General features: G+C 38.2%; 1 protein-coding gene across 32 annotated transcripts in view; it reads right to left on the reverse strand.

The window, feature by feature from the left end:
- The window catches only part of FBXL13 (F-box and leucine rich repeat protein 13), a 309560-nt gene that overhangs the window by 228243 nt on the left and 60152 nt on the right, over positions 1-21165 (reverse strand). For 20 of the 32 annotated variants that reach the window (XM_054237838.2, XM_017975415.4, XM_054237835.2 and 17 more), the window contains 4 exons: positions 11919-11986; positions 11194-11342; positions 10022-10131; positions 7689-7856 (listed from right to left, as the gene is read on the reverse strand). In XM_054237838.2, coding sequence (XP_054093813.1) covers positions 7689-7856; positions 10022-10131; positions 11194-11342; positions 11919-11986 — 495 coding nt within the window. Of the gene's footprint in view, positions 1-7688; positions 7857-10021; positions 10132-11193; positions 11343-11424; positions 11495-11918; positions 11987-21165 lie in introns of those variants that run through there. The other 12 variants (XM_078343056.1, XM_054237844.2, XM_078343058.1 and 9 more) reach the window with 6 other exon arrangements.

The raw sequence follows: 21165 nt of genomic DNA on the forward strand, positions 1-21165 counted from the left end.
TAGGAATTTATCCCGTCTCTTCTGTTTTCCAATTTGTTGGCATAAATGTTCACAATAGTCTCTAATGATCCTTGGTATTTCTGAGGTATCAGTTGCAATGTCTCATCTTTTGTCTCTGATTTTATTTGGGTATTCTCTTTTTCTTAGTCTAACTAAAGATTTGCCTCCTTTATCTTTTCAAAAAACAACTTTTTGTTGTGTTGGTCATTTGCATTTTTTCGGTCTTTAATTTATTTCTGCTCTGATCTTTATTATTTCCTTTCTTCTAGTAATTTAGGGTTTGGTTTGTTCCTGCTTTTCTAGTTTCTTGAGTTGTATCATTCGGCTATTTGAAATGTTTCTATTTTTTTAATATAGGCATTTATTGTTATAACCTTCCCCCTTAGCTCTGATTTTGATGTATGCCATGGATTTTGGTATGTTGTTTTGGTGCATTTTTATTTTCATTTTTTTAATTTAGATATTTAAAATTTTTCATCTTAATTTCTTCATTGATCCATTAATTACTCAGGAGTATGTTGTTTAATTTCCATGTGTTTGTATAGTTTCCAAAGTCATGTTTAGGCTGGGCATGGTGGCTCACACCTGTAATCCCAACACTTTGAAAGGCCAAGGCAGGAGGACTGCTAATACAGGAGTTAGAGACCAGCCTGGCCAACAGAGCAAGAGACTGACTCTGTTTTTTCAATAAAAAAAAATTGAAAGAATTTTTTAAAAATAACAAAAAACCAAAGTTGCTTTTGTTGTTTATTTTTAGTTTTATTTCATTGTGATCAGAAAAGATACTTGATATAATTTCAACTTTTTGAATTTTTTGAGACTTGGTTTATGTCCTGATACCATATTAGATACCTATATGGTAATAACTATCCTGGAGAAATTTCCATGTGTTGAAGAAAACATTGTGTATTCTGCAGCAGTGAGATGAAATGTTCTGTAAATGTCCATTAGGTCCATTTGTCTTCAGTGTAATATCACTCCAATGTTTCTTTATTGATTTTCTGTCTGCATGATTTGTCCATTACTAAGAGTGAGGTGCTGAAGTCCCCTACTATTACAGTATTGCAATCTAGCTCTCCCTTTAGATCTATTAATGTTTGCTTTACATATCTGAGTGCTCCAATTTTGGGTGCACACATATTTATAATTCTTATATCTTCTTTTTTTGTTTGTTTTTTGTTTTTTGAGACGGAGTTTTGCTCTTGTTACCCAGGTTGGAGTGCAATGGCACAATTTTGGCTCACCACAACCTCTGCCCCCTGGGTTCAGGCAATTCTCCTGCCTCAGCCTCCCGAGTTGCTGGGATTACAGGCACACACCACCATGCCCAGCTAATTTTTTGTATTTTTAGTAGAGACGGGGGTTTCACCATGTTGCCCAGTCTGGTCTCAAACTCCTGAGCTCAAGTGATCCACCCGTCTAAGACTCACAAAGTGCTAGACTTACAGGCTTGAGCCACAATGGAATATTGTGCTGCCTGGAATATCTTTTCCTATCACTTCACCTTCAGTCTATATGTGCCTATATGTGAAATGGGTTTCTTGTAGGCAGTATATATCTAAGTCTTTTAAAAATATCTATTTAGCCACTAATTGTCTTTTAATTGGAAAATTTAGCCCATTTATATTAAATGTTATTATTGATAGATGTGATGGTTAACATTAGGTGTCAACTTCACTGGATTCAGGGATGCCTAGATGACTAGAAAAATGTTGTTTCTAATTGTGTTTGTGAGGGTGTTGCCAGGGGAGACTGACATTTAATTCAGTAGACTGGGTGAGGAAGACCCACCCTCAACATGGGCCCATCCTATTGGCTGCCAGCACAGCTAGAACATAGCAGGCAGAAGGAAGTGGGATAAATTTGCATGCTGAGTCTTCTAGTTCTCTTTCTTCTTCCCTGCTGAACACTTGCTTCCTCTCCTGCCCTTGGACATCAGACTCCAGGTTCTTTGGCCTTTGGACTCTGGGACTTTCACTAGTAGCTTCCTGGGGGCTCCTGGGTCTTTGGCCACAGACTGAAGGCTATACTGTCAGCTTCCCTAGTTTTGAGGCTCTTGGACTTGGACTGAGCCACATTAGCTTCTCTCTTTCCCAGCTTACAGATAGCCTACTGTGGGACTTCACCTCATAATCATGAGAGCCAGTTTTCCCTACTAAATTCCCTTTTATATATCCATATATCCTATTGGTTCTGTCCCACTGGAGAACCCTAACTAACACAATAATAGGTAAGCACTGACTACTGCCATTCTGTTCACTTGTCTTCTGGTTGTTTGAAACTCCTGTCCTTTCTTTCTTTTTTACTGTTTTCTTTGTGCTTAAGTGATATTTTTCTCTGATGTTATGTTTTAATTCATTGCTCTTTATTTTTAATGTATCTGTTATAGGTTTTAGTTTTGTAGTTACCATGAGAATTACAAAAACATAGAAATAACAAGTTATTTTAAACAGATTACAACTTAACTTTGATCACAAAAAAAAGAAACAAAGGAAAAACTTAAAAGCTCTACACTTTAACTCAATCTAGTATACATTTTGGCTTTTTGTTGTCTAAATTCAATTATTTTTATATTGTCTATATCTTAACAAGTTGCCATAGTTATTATTTTCAATAGATTTATTCTTTAGGCTTCATACTAGAGATGAGTGGATTACACACCACAACACAGTATTAGAAGATTTTGAAATTGTCTGAATACTTAACATTTGCCAGTGAGTTCTATACCTTCAAATGTTTTCTTTTTGCACATTAGTGTCCTATTCTTTCAGACCAAAGAATTCCCTTTAGTATTTCTTGTAAGATGCCTCTGGTGTTGGTGAATTCTCTAAGCTTTTGTTTGTCTGGGAAAGACTACCTCTTCTACATGTTTGAGAGAAAGCTTTGTTGAACGCAGTATTCTCATTTAGCAATTTTTGTCCGTCAGCAATTTGAATATGCTGTCCCACTCCCCTCTGGCCTATATGGTTTCCACTGTTTGCTGTCTCTGGACAAACCAGAGCTCCTTTATGTGTTATTTCCTTATTTTTTCTTGCTGCTTTTAGAATCCTCTTTATCCTTGACCTTTAAGAGTTTATTACATGTCCTGTAGTCTTAATTGGGTTGAATCTATTTGGTGTTCTTGACCTTCCTGTACTGGGATATTTATATCTTTCTCTAGGTTTGGAAAGTTTTGTTATTATTTCTTTAAATAATCTTTCTATCCCTTGCTGTTTCTCAACTCCCTTTAAATGCTAATCACTCATAGACTTGCTCTTTGGAGGTTATTCTCTGCATATTGTAGGCATTCTTCATTTGTTTTCATTCTTTCTCTTTTTTTCTCCTTTGACTACGTATTTTCACATTCTCTGTCTTTGTACTCACTGATTCTTTTCTCTACTTGATCCATTCTGCTATCAAGAGCCTCTAATGCATTTTTCAGTTCAGCAAATGCATTTCTCAGTTCCAGGATTTCTGTTTGTGTGTGTGTGTGTGTGTGTGTGTGTGTGTGTGTTTTAGGTTTCTTTTTTTTTTTTTTTTTTTGCTTTTTTTTAATTTTAATGAGTTTGGGGTTTTTCTTTTCGAGACAGAGTCTTGTTCTGCTGCCGAGGCTGGAGTGCAGTGGCACAATCCCAGCTTACTGCAACCTCCGCCTCTTGGGTTCAAGCAATTCTCCTTTCTCAGTCTCCTGAGTAGCTGGGATTACAGGCAGGGGCTACCATGCCCAGCTAATTTTTGGCATTTTTAGTATAGAATGGGTTTCACCATGCTGGTCTGGCTGGTCTCAAACTCCTGACCTTGTGATCCATCCGCCTTGCCCTCCCAAAGTGCTAGAATTACAAGTGTGAGCCACCATACCCAGCCATTTTTTGTTTGTTGAGATAGAGTCTCACTCTGTGGCCCAGACTGGAATGGAGTGGCACAATTTCAGCTCACTGCAACCTCCACCTCCTGGGTCCAAGTGATTCTCGTGCCTCAGCCTACCAAGTAGCTGGAATTACAGGTGTGTACCACCACACCTGGCTATTTTTTTTTAATTTAGTAGAGATAGGGTTTTACTATGTTGGCCAGGCTGTTCTCAAACTTCTAACCTTAGCTAATCCGCCAGCCTTGGCCCTCTAAAGTGCTGGGATTACAGGCCTGAGCCAATAGCCTACTGAATGGGCAAAAGCTGAAGGCATTCCCCTTGAAAATCAGAACAAGACAAGGATGCCCTCTCTCACCGCTCCTATTCAACATAGTACTGGAAGTCCTAGCCAGAGAAATTAGGCAATAGAAAGAAATAAAAGGTACTCAAATAGGAAGAGAGAAAGTCAAACTCGCTGTTTGTAGACAATATGATTCTATACCTAGAAAACCCCGTAGTCTCTGCCCAAAAGCTCCTTGATCTGATAAATAACTTCAACAAAGTTTCAGTATACAAAATCACTGTACATGCACAGTGGCTCATGCCAGTAATTCCAGCACTTTGGGAGACTGAGGCAGGTGGATCACTTGAGGCCAGGAGTTTGAGACCAGCCTGGCCAACATAGCAAAACTCCGTCTCTACTAAAAACACAAAAAATAGCCGGGCATGGTGGCACGTTCCTGTGGTCCCAGCTACTCAGGAGGCTGAGGTGGAAGAATTGCTTGAACCCAGGAAGCGGAGGTTGCAGTGAGCTGAGATTGCGCCACTGCACTTCAGCCTGGCGACAGAGCAAGACTCCATCTCCAAAAAAAACAAAAAACAAACCACAGTTGGGTTTGGTAGCCCATACCTGAATTCCAACTATCTGGCTGGTTGAGGCATGAGAATCGCTTGAACCCAGAAAGTAAAGGTTGCAGTAATCCAGAGTCACACCACTACCCTCCAGCCTGGGTAACAGAGTGAGGCTCTGTCTCAAAAAAAAAAAATCAATATACAAAAATCAGTAGCATTCCTATACACCAAGAACATCCAAGCTGAGAGCCAAATAAGAATGCAGTCTCATCCACAAGAGCTACAGAAAAGAAGAAAATAAATAGAAATATAGCTAACCAAGGAGGTGAAAGACCTCTACAAAAAGATTTACAAAACACTGAAAGAAAAAAACAGAGATGACACAAACAAATGGAAAAACAATCCATGCTCATGGATAGGAAAATCAATATTGTTAAAATGGCCATACTGCCCAAGCAATTTACAGATTCAATGCTATTCCTGTCAAACTACCAATGACATTTTTCACAGAATTAGAAAAAAATATTTTAAAATTAATATGGAACCAAAAAAGGGGCCAAATACCCAAGGTAATCCTAAGCAGGCCATGCGTTGTGGCTCATGCCTATAATCCCAGCACTTTGGGAGGCCGAGGTGGGTAGATCACCTGAGGTCAGGAGTTCACGACCAGCCTAGCCAACATGGTAAAACCTCATCTTTACTAAAAATACAAAAATGAGCCAGTGGTGGTATACACCTGTAATCCCAGCTACTCAGGTGGCTGAGGCAGGAGAAGTACTTGAACCCGAGAGGCAGAGGTTGCAGTGAGCCAAAATCATACCACTGCCTCCAGCCTGGGCAACAGAGTGAGACTCTGTCTCTAAAAAAAAAAAAAAAAATTCTAAGTGAAAATAAAAAAGCTGGAGTCATCACATTACCCAACTAAAACTATGCTATAAGGCTATGGTAACCAAAACAACATGGTTCTGGTAGAAAAGTAGACATATAGACCAATGGAACAGAATAAAGAGCCCAAAAATAATGCCACACATCTATACAATCAAGGAAAACAAGAAACAGGGAAATAACTCTTCATTCAATAAATGATACTCTAATAACTGGCAAACCATATGCAGAATATTGAAACTGGACCCCTTCCTTACACCATATATAAAAGTCAACTAAAAATAGATCAAAAACTTAAGCTTAAAACTTAAAACTACAACAACCCTGGAAGATAACCAAGAAAATACCATTCTGGGCACAGGACTTGGCAAAAATTTCATAATGAAGATGCCAAAAGCAACTGCAACAAAAACAAAAATTGATAAATGGGACCTCATTAAACAAAAGAGCGTCTACCAACAAAAGAAACTATCAACAGAGTAAACAGACAATCTACAGAATTGTAAAAAGAAAATTAGGAACTACACATCCAGCAGAAGTCTAATATCCAGAATCTATAAGGATCTTAAACAAATTTACAAGAAAAAAACAAAGAATACCATTACAAGAGTAGGCAAAGCACATAAACAAACACTTATCAAAAAAGACATACATGCAACCAATAAGCATGCAAAAAAATGCTCAACATCACTAATCATTAGAGGAATATAAATTAAAACCACAATGAGATACCATCTCACACCAGTTAGAGTAGCTATTACTAAAAAGTCAGGAAACAACAGTTACTGGCAAGGTTGGAGAGAAAAGGGAATGCTTACACACTGCTGGTGGAAACATAAATTAGCTCAGCCATTGTGAAAAGCAGTTTGACAATTTCTCAAAGAACATAAAATAGAATTGCCATTCAACCCAACAATCTCATTATTGGGTATACGCCCAAAGGAATATCAATCGTTCTACCACAAAGACAATGCATGCATATACGTATCACAGCACTATTCACAATAGCAAAGCCATGAAATCAACCTAAATGCCCATCAATGGTGGACTGGATTTTTTAAAATGTGGTGTATGTATATATGTATATGTATACACACACACACACACACACACACACACACTCTGAAATACTATGCAGCCATAAAAAAGAGTGAGATCATGTCCTTTGCAGCAAATTAGATGGACCATTATCCTAATGAAACTAACATAGGAACAGAAAACCAAATACTGCATATTCATGCTTACAAGTGGGAGCTAAACTGTTAAGTACACATGGACACAAAGAAAGGAACAACAGACACTAGGATCTACTTGAGGGTGGAGGGTAGGAGGATGGTGAGAATCAGAAAAGTGTCTATTGGATACTTGGTTTATTACCTGGATGACAAAATAATCTGTACAACAAAACCCCTATGACACATAATTTACCTATGTGTAACAAATCTGCACATGTACTCCCTGAACCTAAAATTAAAGTTAAAAAATAGAGAGAGAAATAATTAGGGCAAGAATGACAAACTATTACACAAAGCTTTACAATTTCTGTGATCGGCCAGGTATGGTGGCTCATGCATATAATCCCAGCACTTTGGGAGGCTGAGGCGGGTAGATAACCTGAGGTCAGGAGTTCAAGACCAGCCTGCCCAGCATGGTGAAATCCAGTCTCTATTAAAATTACAAAAAATTAGCCAGGCGTGGTGGCGAGCACCTGTAACCTCAGCTACTTGTGAAGCTGAGGCAGGTGAACCGCTTGAACTGGGGAAGAAGTTGTGGTGAGCAGAGATTGCACCATGGCACTCCAGCCTGGGCAAGAAGAGTGAAACTCGGTCTCAGGAAAAAAAAAAAAAATCTATCATCAAAAGACTCCACAAGCAAAACTAAAAGCAAACATCAAGCATAGGGGAAAAAAATCTCCAAATATATTCCAGAGGGCTAATATTGCCAATACAAAGAGCTACTACAAACCAGTAAGGAAGTTATAGGAAGTACAATGTAAAAACAGACAAGATAAGAGCAGGTAATTTGTAAAGGAAGAAATAATGGGCAAAAATATCCTTATTCTAACTCAATGCAATACATCAAGAGTAGGATTATAGTATATAATGTATACTGAATTCATACAAACCTGTAATATTGCTCTTTCAGGTAACTGTGAAATGTCACATTCTAGAGTCTCATCTACAAGACACACTTCAGAAGAACTTTGTTCGGGAAAATTGGATTTTTCTGCAGAAGCTCCTTTGAGTAGTAACCTATTTCTCCATTTTTTCAATTGAAGCTCATGTTTCGACATCTGCAATGAAAATAATTTAAAAATTGCATGGAATTGCTATAAGGGTCAAAAGAGATGACAGACATAAAGCACAGTGCTTGACACAAGGATAGCACCAATTAGACATTATTTATGATCATCATCATTACCACATAAACTGTAATTTTTCAGAAGCATGTTCAATGTTCTCTGAACCACCAAAGTATTACAGATCAGTTGCATTAGTTTTCATAAAACACTGGCACAGGCAGTTACTTGAAAGGCTGATTTAGTCTCCTCTTTCATAGATGAGAAAGTGACACCAACAAAGTCAAGGCTCTGGCAATTAAAAAGCTGGCATTTGGTACATGAAGTGAAGGTGACTGACATACAGATAACAAAAAAAGAAAAAAACAGAAGTAATGTATTTGGGAAATTGCCAAATTTATTGTCACAGGAAGACCCCATTTTAACTTCTGATATGCTTCTGAAAACTGTGTAATAAATAAGGGTAGTATTTCAGTCATAAACATGTACACACAATATTGATGTAATATTTACGTGTGTATATGTGTGTGTGTGTGCAAATGTGTAGACATATGTGTGCTGTGTATATACACACACATATTAGAGTTTGAGGAAAAACACAGGTGGATCACTTGACACACCGTTGTTCCCTGCCTCTGCTCCCAGCATACACCTGCTATCCTCTCTCCACTTAAGTGAATGTAGAATAATTGTTAGGTACATAAATCATGTACCTAGAAGGAAAATATTCTCTAAACACCAAATTAACTGTATAATACATATATATTAAAGATATTATTAGAGTATATATATCAACTACTGTGTGCAAAACATTATGCTCACCATATGGGAAGACTAAGAATACTGTCTGCTCTCAGGGATTTTTTTTTTTTTTTTTTTGAGACAGAGTTTCGCTTTTGTTGCCCAGGCTGGAGTGCAGTGGTGTGATCTCAGCTCACTGCAACCTCCACCTCAAGGGTTCAAGCAAGTCTCCTGACTCAGGCTCCAAGTAGCTGGGAATACAGGTGCCTGTCACCACGCCCAGATAATTTTTGTATTCAGGGATATTTAGCTGAAGGAGATGTACAGGGGCAGACTGGTCATGCAGTTACCTATTTCACTACTAGAGAATCAGTGATCAGGCATAGAGGGCAGTGATCAAAACACTAATCTAATATACAAAGTGGTAGAAAGCATTGAACGAGCAGACTAACATAATGTTAGGTACCCAAAGTGTTAACTGTTTCACTGGCAACATTGAAAAGGTAGTTCGCATAAGGCAAAGCCTAGAGGACAGTCTATAAAACCACCAGCTCAAAACCCATAGATTACAAACTTCTAAAGAGCATCTCAAGTAACCTCTGAGATGCTTAAAGCACAGTGTGGGCTCTAGCATTGTATTAAGCATATGTAAGTAATAAATCTCATACTTTTTTGCTGTGTATGTGTGCTATTGTCAGTCTCAACATCTGAACTAAATTCAGGTAACTGGGGGCATTGATCCATGGGGCAACCACAAAAGAAGGGGGTTTAACTTCACCTCACATTCTCTTTGCTATTTACCCTTACTTTATATTTCAAAAATATTTATAAAATATTGCCTATTAAGAAACATAACTACAAAAAAAACCAGTGTGTTTCCACATCTGACTGTAGTGTTACTTTGAGCATACTGAACCAATATTAAGTAATGATACACTAATAGCTGAAGTAAATTTTAAATTATTAAGTTAAAGAACAAGAATCCTAGCCAGACGCAGTGGCTTGTGCCTAATAACCCAGCACTATGGGAAGCCAAGGTGGGTGGATCACCTGAGGTCAGGAGTTCAAGACCAGCCTGGCCAACATGGTGAAACCTCAACTCTACTAAAATTACAAAAAAATTAGTTGGGTGTGATGGTGGGTGCCTGTAATCCCAGCTACTCAGGAGGCTGAAGTAGAAGAATTGCTTGAATCTGGGAAGTGGTGGTTGCAGTGAGCTGAGATCGCACCATTGTACTCCAGCCTGGACGACAAGAGTGAAACTCTGTCTCAAAAAAAAAAAAAAGGAACAAGAATCCCATCAAAAGTACATTATATTCAGGCTTTTAGTATTTTCCACACACAGCATTATTATTTGAGGCTACATGAATATAACTGAAAAATTCAGATTCTTAAAAAATTGTTTCAATATACAATACCAGCTCATCTTCTTTCTTTTTATTCTTACATCTTGCTTTATTACGCCATTTTGTTAGAATAATGGTTAGCTTGTGACAATAGATGATCCGTTGTATCCGTAATACCATATCTGAAGGAAATTTACTAGATTACTGTATATATTAATAGTTATAGCTATTTCAAAAAAATACAAAGTGATTTAATATTCTGTAATGTTTATAATATGAGCCAATGTTGCATCTGATCATTTTTGTCTGGTTTTATTTACACTTGAAATTAATTACTTTTGATAGCATTAGTACTCTCCAGACCTTATTAACATGGAAAATCACCTTTGCCCTTAGAAATTAAGATGTAATAGCTGCAATAGAAATGTCAAGACATGTATCATTTCTTTTTTTTTTAACAAGGTTGTTCTCTATAAAACCAGAACTTCTAAACTTTTTCATAAGAAATACCGTCATAAGGTGGCATTTAGATCCAATGCCTTTGAATTTAATTTTATGTCCTACCATTAACCAGTTCCTAACCTTTGTTACACTAATGTTAAAATCTTCAGAGGGTCCACTCTGACTGAGGTACCAACCACAGCCAGCTAAAAAGAAATGATTCTCTGGTTTGCAACAGCCATAAACAAGTTATTATCCGGAGAGCTGAAATAAAAAAAAATCTAAGCGAAAGACAGGAGTTCTTGGAGATTATACTGATTGGGCACTGATCACATGAATGTACCTCCCACTCACTCAGTATAACCCCCATGGTCTTAAGAGAAAATGATTTTTATTTTTAAGTTTCCTCATATATACATTAAGTGTAATATTTGTAAAAAGCATAAACCTCTCCATAAAAATAAACCTCTCAATTCTGCTACCTGTCCATACTATTTGGTATGGACTATTTGGACCCATCCAGCTATTATGTAAAAAAGCTCATAGTAGATTCTATTTATATTCATGTATTCACAAATGCACACTAGATTTAATTTTTAATATGCCTGTTTTCTATTAAAATAAAATTCTTTGAGACAAATCTCATTTAAGCATTTTTAAATTAGTAGTTCTACCTTCATTTCATGACAATTCTCTAGACATAAAAATGATAGGTTCTCTAAGTATACAAACTATGCCTAACTGTATTTTAATTATTTCAATAAATGGATACAAAAAGTAATTGTTGCTATGTAAGGATTTACTTTTAAGTTTTTCTTTCTGGTCTTCCATATAAGAGTGCCAGTGATGAAATACAGATTTTTGAAGTCTGAAATCATAACATGTCACTGCTCTGTTCATTTTATCAGCCAGGGCAACATTTTCATTTTTATGAGTGATGTCTCTCCAAGTGCTACAGGCAGAAAACATTAAAAAAAATTTTGATATTAGGGCAATATATCAGTAAATAGATTAAGAGGAATAAAAAATGATACCTCCTTTATGATCTCAAAAGCCACAGCATAGAAAGAAACGTCTACAAATTGGGTATGACCTGAGGAATTCCTAATAGTTATAGAGAAAAATGGAAATTATAAGACAGTCATATTTCTTTTTGGATAAAATAAAGAAATCATGTTGTCAGAACTCCAATTTACCATAAGAACCACCAAATGATGTCTTGTTTAAAAGGAATTCTAAATTCCAAAACATATTTGGCTCCAAGGGTTTCAGATAAGTAAATTGTGAAACTATACTTTTAAATTTTAATTTTTAGGAAAAGATAGTTATACATCAAAGAAGAAAATATATATTTTAACTAAGTAAAGCTGGCTAAATAGGAAAGAAATATACAACATCAAATGGTAGGATCATGATTAAATAGATAAAATCAGCACAACAGGCCAAAAGTTAATTTTTCATTGTCTGAAAAACATCAAGAATAAAAACACAAAGAGGAAGAAACCGCTTATAAAAATCATGTTCTTACCAAAAATGAGTCTTTACTAAATGTCCAGTATAAAAGCTACATGCTTTTATCATCAATTCTGGAGTCATCTAAAGTAAATAAATAATTGAAATAATTAATATTAGAAATAAATGGAATGCACAGGCTACCTCTGCAAGATACTCAAGAAAGAGCAATGGATGTAAAGAAGGAAGGGAATTGGGCAGCTGGAGATAGGAATGGGTAGAAAAAACTATATACCATTTCTGTTTTGGAATTTTGTGTATGCTTATAAGCTATTTTTTTTAAAGTAAAAATCACAGCTTAATACATTTTCCCATTACATCTCACTTAGTTTGAAGCATTTTAAGGTAAGCATTATGGCATTGTTATGTTAAGCTATATTTATAATAGTATAGAATTGCAGGTCTGCTGTTCACCATTAAAATGGAAAGATTTTCTCAATCATTCTGAATCAAACAGAATGATCTTCCCAAGCGTATATGTAAACTGAGATTCTCTTTTCAACATAGAGGAATTCCTCATTTACCAAGCAGCAATAGGAAAACCACATAAATTAAAAGTCTAAACCATGGAATATACTTAAAGAGATGCAAATTTATTGCTTACAACTATTCACAATAACATGTTGCAACAGCTAACTGAAATCATCTATACCTTCTGCGCATTCTTTCGTAAGTAAAGATACTATTATATTAACACATTTATTATTGCACATGGCTACTGTTAAGTGTTAATGGTGTTAGGTTTTCCTCTTATTTTATTGCCACTTGGCTTACTATATAGATATACAAACATATGGTCACATCTATTTGATGTATAAATAAGTTCGGTTGAAATCTATACCAACAGCCAGGAATTCTGAATTCTACTTTTCTAAGGCAAATGTTTTCTCCTTTCCACATTGCTGTAAATACTTTGTTAAATAAACAGATATGGCATACACATATTCATTATAAATTTATTTTAGGCATACAAAAAAGGCCCATAGGCCCCCTGATATTCTACCTCATGTTCAGTGACATTTGAAAATCCTCAGTTTTGGTCAGGCATGGGGGCTCACATCTGTAATCCTAGCACTTTGGGAAGCCAAAGCAGGCAGACTGCTTGAGCTCAGGAGTTTGAGATCAATCTGGGCAACGGTGAAACCCAGTCTCTACTATAATACAAAAAATTAGCCAGGAGTGGTGGTGTGAACCTGTAGTCCCATCTACTCGGGAGACTGAGGCAGGAGAATCGCTTGAACCCGGGAGGCAGAGGTTGCAGTGAGCAGAGATTGCACCACTGCACTCCAGCCTGGGTGACAGAGTGAGACTCCATTTCAAAAAGAAAAAAAATAAAGAAAAGAAAATCCTCACTTTTGATAGAGATTAAATGCAAATTATTCCTACAGTGAAGGAAAACATAAATGATTCAAGTCATTCTTCACTAAATTCAGATTTTTATAGAAGAAAGGAATCCAGATGAGTAAAAAAAAAAAGTACCAAGGATATTATAGCAGGCAGGATAAAAAACAAGAAGGGAATGAGGTGGCAGAGGCAGACAATTTCATTAACATTACAATTTTTCAGTACTCCTGTAGGTCCCTAAATTTCATGAGCCTGATTCTTTTTAGATGATATTACCTAAAAAGTCCTAAATAAATAACTACAGTAAATGATATAGGTCATAAAAATATGAGTATATGATCAAATGAATGTCATTTAAAACATTATAGTAATAATGACTTTGAAAAGAATTATTAAAATTCAGCAAGTACCATTTGAACTTGTTTTCTTTCCTGATGACCAACTCTTTAAAACAGCATAAAAGCATTTTCTATTCTATTGTTGAAAGTAGTAGTTAAAATCCTCATTAATTCACAATTTACAATATACTAAAATTTTTGTTGCTCTAATATTCCTTTTTTAAGAGTTTCTCTTCATCAATTTTTAATTTAACTTTACATTTTTGTTCTCCAGTTTGAAAGAAAGAGAGGGAGAGGAAGATGGTGCTGTAGGACCAACTCAGGATTGCAGCTCCCAGTCAATCCGCAGAGGGTGAGTAGACGCTGCATTTCCATACAGATCTTTATTGTCCACAGACTAGGAGATTCCCAGGTATAAGAGCCCCGCGGGCCACGTGGCAGTTTGGGCCAGGGTGGCTGTTTGGGCTGGCGTGGCTGTTTGGGCCAAGGCCGCAGCGCAGCGACACTCCGTACAAAATACCCTGGTTTGGTTGCCCTGTTAAACTGGCAATTGGAGATTTTGAAAGGTAGATTAGCACATTCATCTGATTCAACGGGACTTAAACAGAAAGCCAGCCCAGGAGATTCCTGGGCAGCAATGTGGTTTGAGCCGGTGCAGTGGGTTGCTGCACAGGAAATCACACAGATCCCGGTGCCCTTGCAGCAGGCAACTGGAACACCTGGGAGAGAGTCAACTGCTCAACTTAAAAAAAAAAAACGGGGCTCTGAGGCAGGGAGCCAGGCTCGGTGGGTCCCACCCCTACAAAAACAAACAAAACAGCAATTGGAAATGCTCGGGGTTGAGAGTTCCATGGCAAGCACAGCGGAACCCAGGACAGTGCAGCTCGAAGGGGGAGAAGTGTCCGCCATTACCGAGGCACTTGACCCCTATGGAGCTACACTGTCACAGTTGCCAAGGCAACCCCCCATTGCCAGGGCAACCCGCAATAAGAGAGAGTCCACCACTACAGAGGCGAGCACACCAATATAAACAGGACTACAGGGAATTACATATGGCAGCAGGGCGGAGCCCAAAGCAACAGGGCGGAGCCCATGACAGCAGGGCAGAGCCCATGGTAGCAGGGCGGAGCCCACAGCAACAAAGCAGAGCCCACGGCAACAGGGAGGAGCCCACACAGCTCAGCATAGCCACTGCAGGCAATCAGTGATTAGACTGCCCCCTTGCTGGGCAGGACAGTGCAACAGATACTAATAAATGGAGCCCTAACTCCCCAGGACAGAGCACCTGAGGAAAAAAAGGAGCTTTATGAGTTCTCCTGCAGCAGACTTAAACGTACCTGCCTAGCAGCCCTGAATGAACAACGAAGTTCGCAGCTCAGCACTTGAGCTCCTATAAAGTACAGTCCCCTCGAGTAGCTTCCTGACCCCCATATATACAAAGAGTCACCTAACAAAAAACTGATCCAACTGACATTTGATGGGCATCATTCCGGGACAAAGATAGCAGAACAAGAATCTGGTAGCAACCCTCATGGTTGTGCAGCTGCTACAGGAGTTCCCCAGGCAACCAGGGCCTTGCTCAGCAGTCCTACAGCAGTGGGGCCAGACTGTTAAAAGCAAAACTAAGAAACAGAAATACTTCATCATCAACAATCTGGATGTCCACTCAGAGACCCAATCAGAAAATCAGCAACCACTCAGATGACAGGTGGATAAATCCAAAAAGATGGGAAGAAACTAGCACAAATAGAAGGAAAACACCCGAAACCAGAACACCTCGCCTCCTACAAAAAACCAAAACTCCTCAGCAGCAAGGGAACAAACCTGGACAAAGAATGAGTGTGATGAAATGATGGAATCAGACTTCAGAAGGTGGGTAATGAGAAACTTCCGTGAGCTAAAAGAATATGTTCTAAATCAATGCAAAGAAACTAAGAACCTTGAAAAAAGATTTGAGGCAATGATAACAAGAATGGACACCTTAGAGAGAAATATGAGTGAATTGATGGAGCTGAAAAACACAACAGGAGAACTTCGCAAAGCATGCACAAGTTTCAACAGCCGAATTGACCAAGCAGAAGAAAGGATATTAGAAGTCGAAGATCAACTCAATGAAATAAAATGAGGAGCCAAGATTAAAGAAAAAAGCGCAAAAAGAAATGAACAAAATCTCTAAGAAATGTGGGACTATGTGAAGAGACCTAATCTATGTTTGACAGGTTTACCTGAATGTGATGAAACAAATGAATCCAAGCTGGAAAATACTCTTCAGGATATTATCCAGGATAATTTCCGCAACCTAGCAAGGCAGGCCAATATTCAAGTCCAGGAAATACAGAGAACACCACAAAGATATTCCTCAAGAAGAGCGACCCCAAGGCACATAATCATCAGATTCACCAGGGTTGAAATGAAGAAGAAAATACTAAGGGCAGCCAGAGAGAAAGGCTGGGTCACCCACAAAGGGAAACCCATCAGACTTACAGCAGACCTTTTGGCAGAAACCCTACCAGCCAGAAGAGAATGGGGGCCAATATTCCACATCCTTAAAAAAAACAACTTTCAACCCAGAATTTCATATGCAGCCAAAATGAGCTTGATAAGTGAAGGAAAAATAAAATCCTTCACAAAGAAGCAAGTACTCAGAGATTTTGTCACCACCAAGCCTGCTTTACAAGAGCTCCTGAAAGAGGCACTACACATAGAAAGGAACAACCAGTACCAGCCATTCCAAAAACATACCAAATGCTAAACAGCATCAACAAAATGAAGAATGTGCATCAGCTAACGGGCAAAACAGGCAGCTAGCATCGAAATGGCAGTATCAAATTCACACATAACAATATTAACCCTAAATGTAAATGGGCTAAATGCACCAATCAAAAGACACAGACTAGCAAATTGGATAAAAAGCCAAAACCCATCTGTGTGCTGTATCCAAGAAACCCATCTCACAGTCAAGGATACACAAAGGCTCAAAATAAAGGGATGGAGGAAGATTTACCAAGCAAATTGAGAGCAAAAAGAAGCAGGAGTTGCAATTCTCATCTCTGATAAAATAGACTTTAAAGCAACAAAGATAAAAAAAAACAAAGAAGGACATTACATAATGGTAAAAGGATTGATACAACAAGAAGAGCTAACGATCCTAAATATATATGGACCCAATACAGGAGCACCCAGATATATAAGGCAAGTTCTTAATGACTTACTAAGAGACTTAGACTCCCACACAATAATATTGGCAGACTTTAACACTCCACTGTCAATATTAGACAGATCAACCAGATAGAAAATTAACAACAATATCCAGGACTTGAACTCAGACCTGGAACAAGCAAACCTGATAGACATTTACAGAACTCTCCACCCCAAATCCACAGAATATACATTCTTCTCAGCACCACATCACACGAACTCTAAAATTGACCACATAATTGGAAGTAAAGCACTCCTCAGCAAATGCAAAACAACTGAAATCATAACAAACAGTTTCTCAGACCATAGTGCAATCAAGTTAGAACTCAGAATTCAGAAACTAACTCAGAACTGCACAGCTTCATGGAAACTGAACAACTGGTTCTGAATGTTGATTGGATAAACAATGAAATGAAGGCAGAAATACAGAAGGTCTTCGAAACCAATGAGAACGAAGACACAACATACCAGAATCTCTGGGACACATTTGAAGCAGTCTCTAGAGGAAAATATATAGCAATAAGTGCCCACATGAGAAGAGTGGAGAGATCCAAAATTGACACCCAATCGTCAAAATCGAAAGAGCTAGAGGAGCAAGATAAAAAAAAACTCAAAACCTAGCAGAAGACAAGAAATAACTAAGATCGAAGCAGAACTGACGGAGATAGAGACATGAAAAACCCTTCAAAAAAATCAATAAATGCAACAGCAGGTTTTCTGAAAAAATCAACAAAATAGACAGACCACTAGCCAGACTGACAAAAAAGAAAAGAGAGAATAACCAAATAGATGCAATAAAAAATGATAAAGAAGAAATCATGGCAGATTCCACAGAAATTAAAACCATCATAAGAGAATATTACAAGTAACTCTATGCACATAAACTAGTAAACCTGGAAGAAATGGATAAATTCCTGGACACTTGTGTCCTCCCAAGCCTAAAGCAGGAGGAAGCTGAAACTATATATAGACCAATAACAAGATCTGAAGTTGAGGCAGCAATTAAGAGCCTACCAAACAAAAAAAGCACAGGTCCAGATGGGTTCACAGCCGAATTCTACCAGACACACAAAGAGGAGCTGGTACCATTCCTTCTGAAACTATTCCAAATAATCCAGAAAGAGGGAATCCTTCCCAAATCATTTTATGAGACCAACATCATCCTGATACCAAAACCCGGCAGAGATCCAATGAGAAAAGAAAACTTCAGGCCAATATCCATGATGAACATAGATGCAAAAATCTTCAATAAAATACTGGCAAACCGATTGCAACAGCACATCAAAAAGCTTATCCATCATGATCAAGTAGGATTCATCCCAGGAATGCAAGGCTGGTTCAACATACTCAAGTCTATAAACGTAATTCACAACATAATGAGAGGCAAAGACAAAAAAACCACATGATTATCTCAATTGATGCAGAGAAGGCATTTGACAAAATTCAACAGCCCTTTATGCTAAAACTCTCAATAAACTCGGTATTGATGGAACGTATCTCAAAATAATAAAGGCTATTTACGAGAAACCAACAGCCAATATCATACAGAATGGACAAAAACTAGAAGCATTCCCTTTGAAATCTGGCACTAGACAAGGATGCTCTCTCTCACCACTCCTATTCAATATAGTACTGGAAGTTCTAGCCAGAGCAATCAGGCAAGAAAAAGAAATAAAGGGTATTCAAATAGGAAAGGTGGAAGCCAAATTGGGTCTCTTAGCAGACGACATGATAGTATATCTAGAAGACCCCATCGTCTCAGCCCAAAATCTCCTGAAACTGATAAGCAACTTCAGCAAAGTCTCAGAATATAAAATCAATGTGCAAAAATCATAGCATTCCTATACACCAATAACAGACTTAAAGAGAGCCAAATCAAGAATGAACTGCCATTCACAATTGCTACAAAGAGAATAAAATACCTAGGAATACAACTTACAAGGAATGTAAGGGACCTCTTCAAGGAAAACTGAAAACCACTGCTCAATGAAATAAGAGAGGACACAAACAGATGGAGAAACATTCCATGTTCATGGTTAGAAAGAATCAATATTGTGAAAATGGCCATACTGCCCAAAGTAATTTACAGACTCAACACTATCCCCATCAAGCTACCATTGACTTTCTTCACAGAACTGGAAAAACCACCTTGAACTTTATATGGAACCAAAAGAGAGCCCGCATAGCCAAGTCAATTCTAAGCAAAAAGAACACAGCGGGAGGCATCACACTACCAGACTTCAAACTATACTACAAGGCTACAGTAATCAAAACAGCATGGTACTGGTGCCAAAACAGAGATATAGACCAATGGAACAGAACAGAGGCATCGGAGGCAACACAACATATCTACAACCATACAATCTTTGATAAACCTGACAAAAACAAGCAATGGGGAAAGGACTCCCTATTTAATAAATGGTGTTGGGAAAACTGGCTAGCTATGTGCAGAAAGCAGAAACTGGACCCCTTCCTGACACCTCACACTAAAATTAACTCCAGATGGATTAAAGACTTAAACATATACGGCACCATAAAAACCCTAGAAGAAAATCTAGGCAAAACCATTCAGGACATAGGAGTAGGCAAGGACTTCATGAACAAAACACCAAAAGCATTGGCAACAAAAGCCAAAATAGACAAATGGGACCTAATCAAACTCCACAGCTTCTGCACAGCAAAAGAAACAGTCACTAGAGTGAATCGGCAACCAACAGAATGGGAAAAAATCTTTGCAATTTACTCATCTGACAAAGAGCTGATATCCAGAATTTACAAAGAACTCAAACAGATTTACAAGAAAAAAACAAACAAGCCCATTCAAAAATGGGCAAAAGATATGAACAGACACTTCATAAAAGAAGACATACATGAGGCCAACAAACATTATGAAAAAATGCTCATCATCACTGGTCATTAGAGAGATGGAAATCAAAACCACATTGAGATACCATCTCACGCCAGTTAGAATGGCGATCATTAAAAAATCTGGAGACAACAGATGCTGGAGAGGATGTGAAGAAATAGGAACACTTTTACACTGCTGGTGGGAGTGTAAATTAGTTCAACCATTGTGGAAGACAGTGTGGCGATTCCTCAAGGACCTAGCAATAGAAATTTCATTTGATCCAGCAATCCCATTACTGGGTATATATTCAAAGGACTATAAATCGGTCTACTATAAGGACACATGCACACAAATGTTCATTGCAGCACTGTTTACAATAGTAAAGACCTGGAACCAACCCAAATGCCCATCGATGATAGACTGGACTGGGAAAATGTGGCACATATACACCATGAAATATTATGCAGCAATAAAAAATGATGAGTTCATGTCCTTTGTAGGGACATGGATGAATCTGGAGAACATCATTCTCTGCAAACTGACACAAGAACAGAAAATGAAATACTGCATATTCTCACTCATAGGCGAGTGATGAACAATGAGAACACATGGACACAAAGAAGGGAGCACTACACACTGGGATCTATTGGGGGGAATAGGGGAGGGACAGTGGCGGGGGCAAGCTGGGGAGGGATAGCCTGGGGAGAAATACCAAATGTGGGTGAAGGGGAGGAAGGCAGGAAAACACACTGCCACGTGTGTACCTTTTCAACTATCTTGCATGTTCTGCACATGTACCCCAAAGCCTAAAATGCAATAAAAAAAAAAAGAAAGAAAGAAAGAGAGGAAGGAAGGGAGGAAGGGAGAGAGGAAGAAAGGAAGGGATGGAGGGAGGGAAAGAAAGAATTAAAATCATGATTTTTCCTTATTATTATTACTGGTATCCTCTTGTTTTCTTCACAGAGAAAAGCAACTTTCAGAGAGCATCTCCAAAGGATTGGTGTACAAGAGGACTCCAGCCCACTAATGCCCCATTCCCCACTTGGGGGTTGCATGTGTTGACTCCAATGCAGCTCTAAACAATCTCTGCCCAATCCAACCATTGGGCACATGTCTGGACCACTTAGTCACACATGGCTTCACTTCCTACAATCATGTTTCCACCATCCACACTCCAGCCAATGACTTTCCACTCTTCATAGTCATTGCATATAGTTTAACTGCTTGTGATTGGAAAATATTCTTCTCACCTTTTAATTCCAGCTGGCAGTGGTTTGCACAGAGTAGGAGCTCAACATATACGTATGTACTGATCAATCAACAGAATTAGAAAACTGTCTAGATGCAGGTCAATTCTCTGCCATCTGACTACCACAAACAAAGGGAAAAAGATTCTGGTAACAACTTTGTGGGGAAGTTAGTGGATAAACAGCACATTAGTGCTGGCTATAGATGACCTCAGAGTGCCCTCACATAACACTCACACCACAAGTGCTGCTGTCCCCAGACACCTGTAGTTATAAATAAAGTGAGAG

Source organism: Callithrix jacchus, chromosome 11, assembly GCF_049354715.1.
Source record: "Callithrix jacchus isolate 240 chromosome 11, calJac240_pri, whole genome shotgun sequence".
Classification (NCBI taxonomy): domain Eukaryota; kingdom Metazoa; phylum Chordata; class Mammalia; order Primates; family Cebidae; genus Callithrix; species Callithrix jacchus.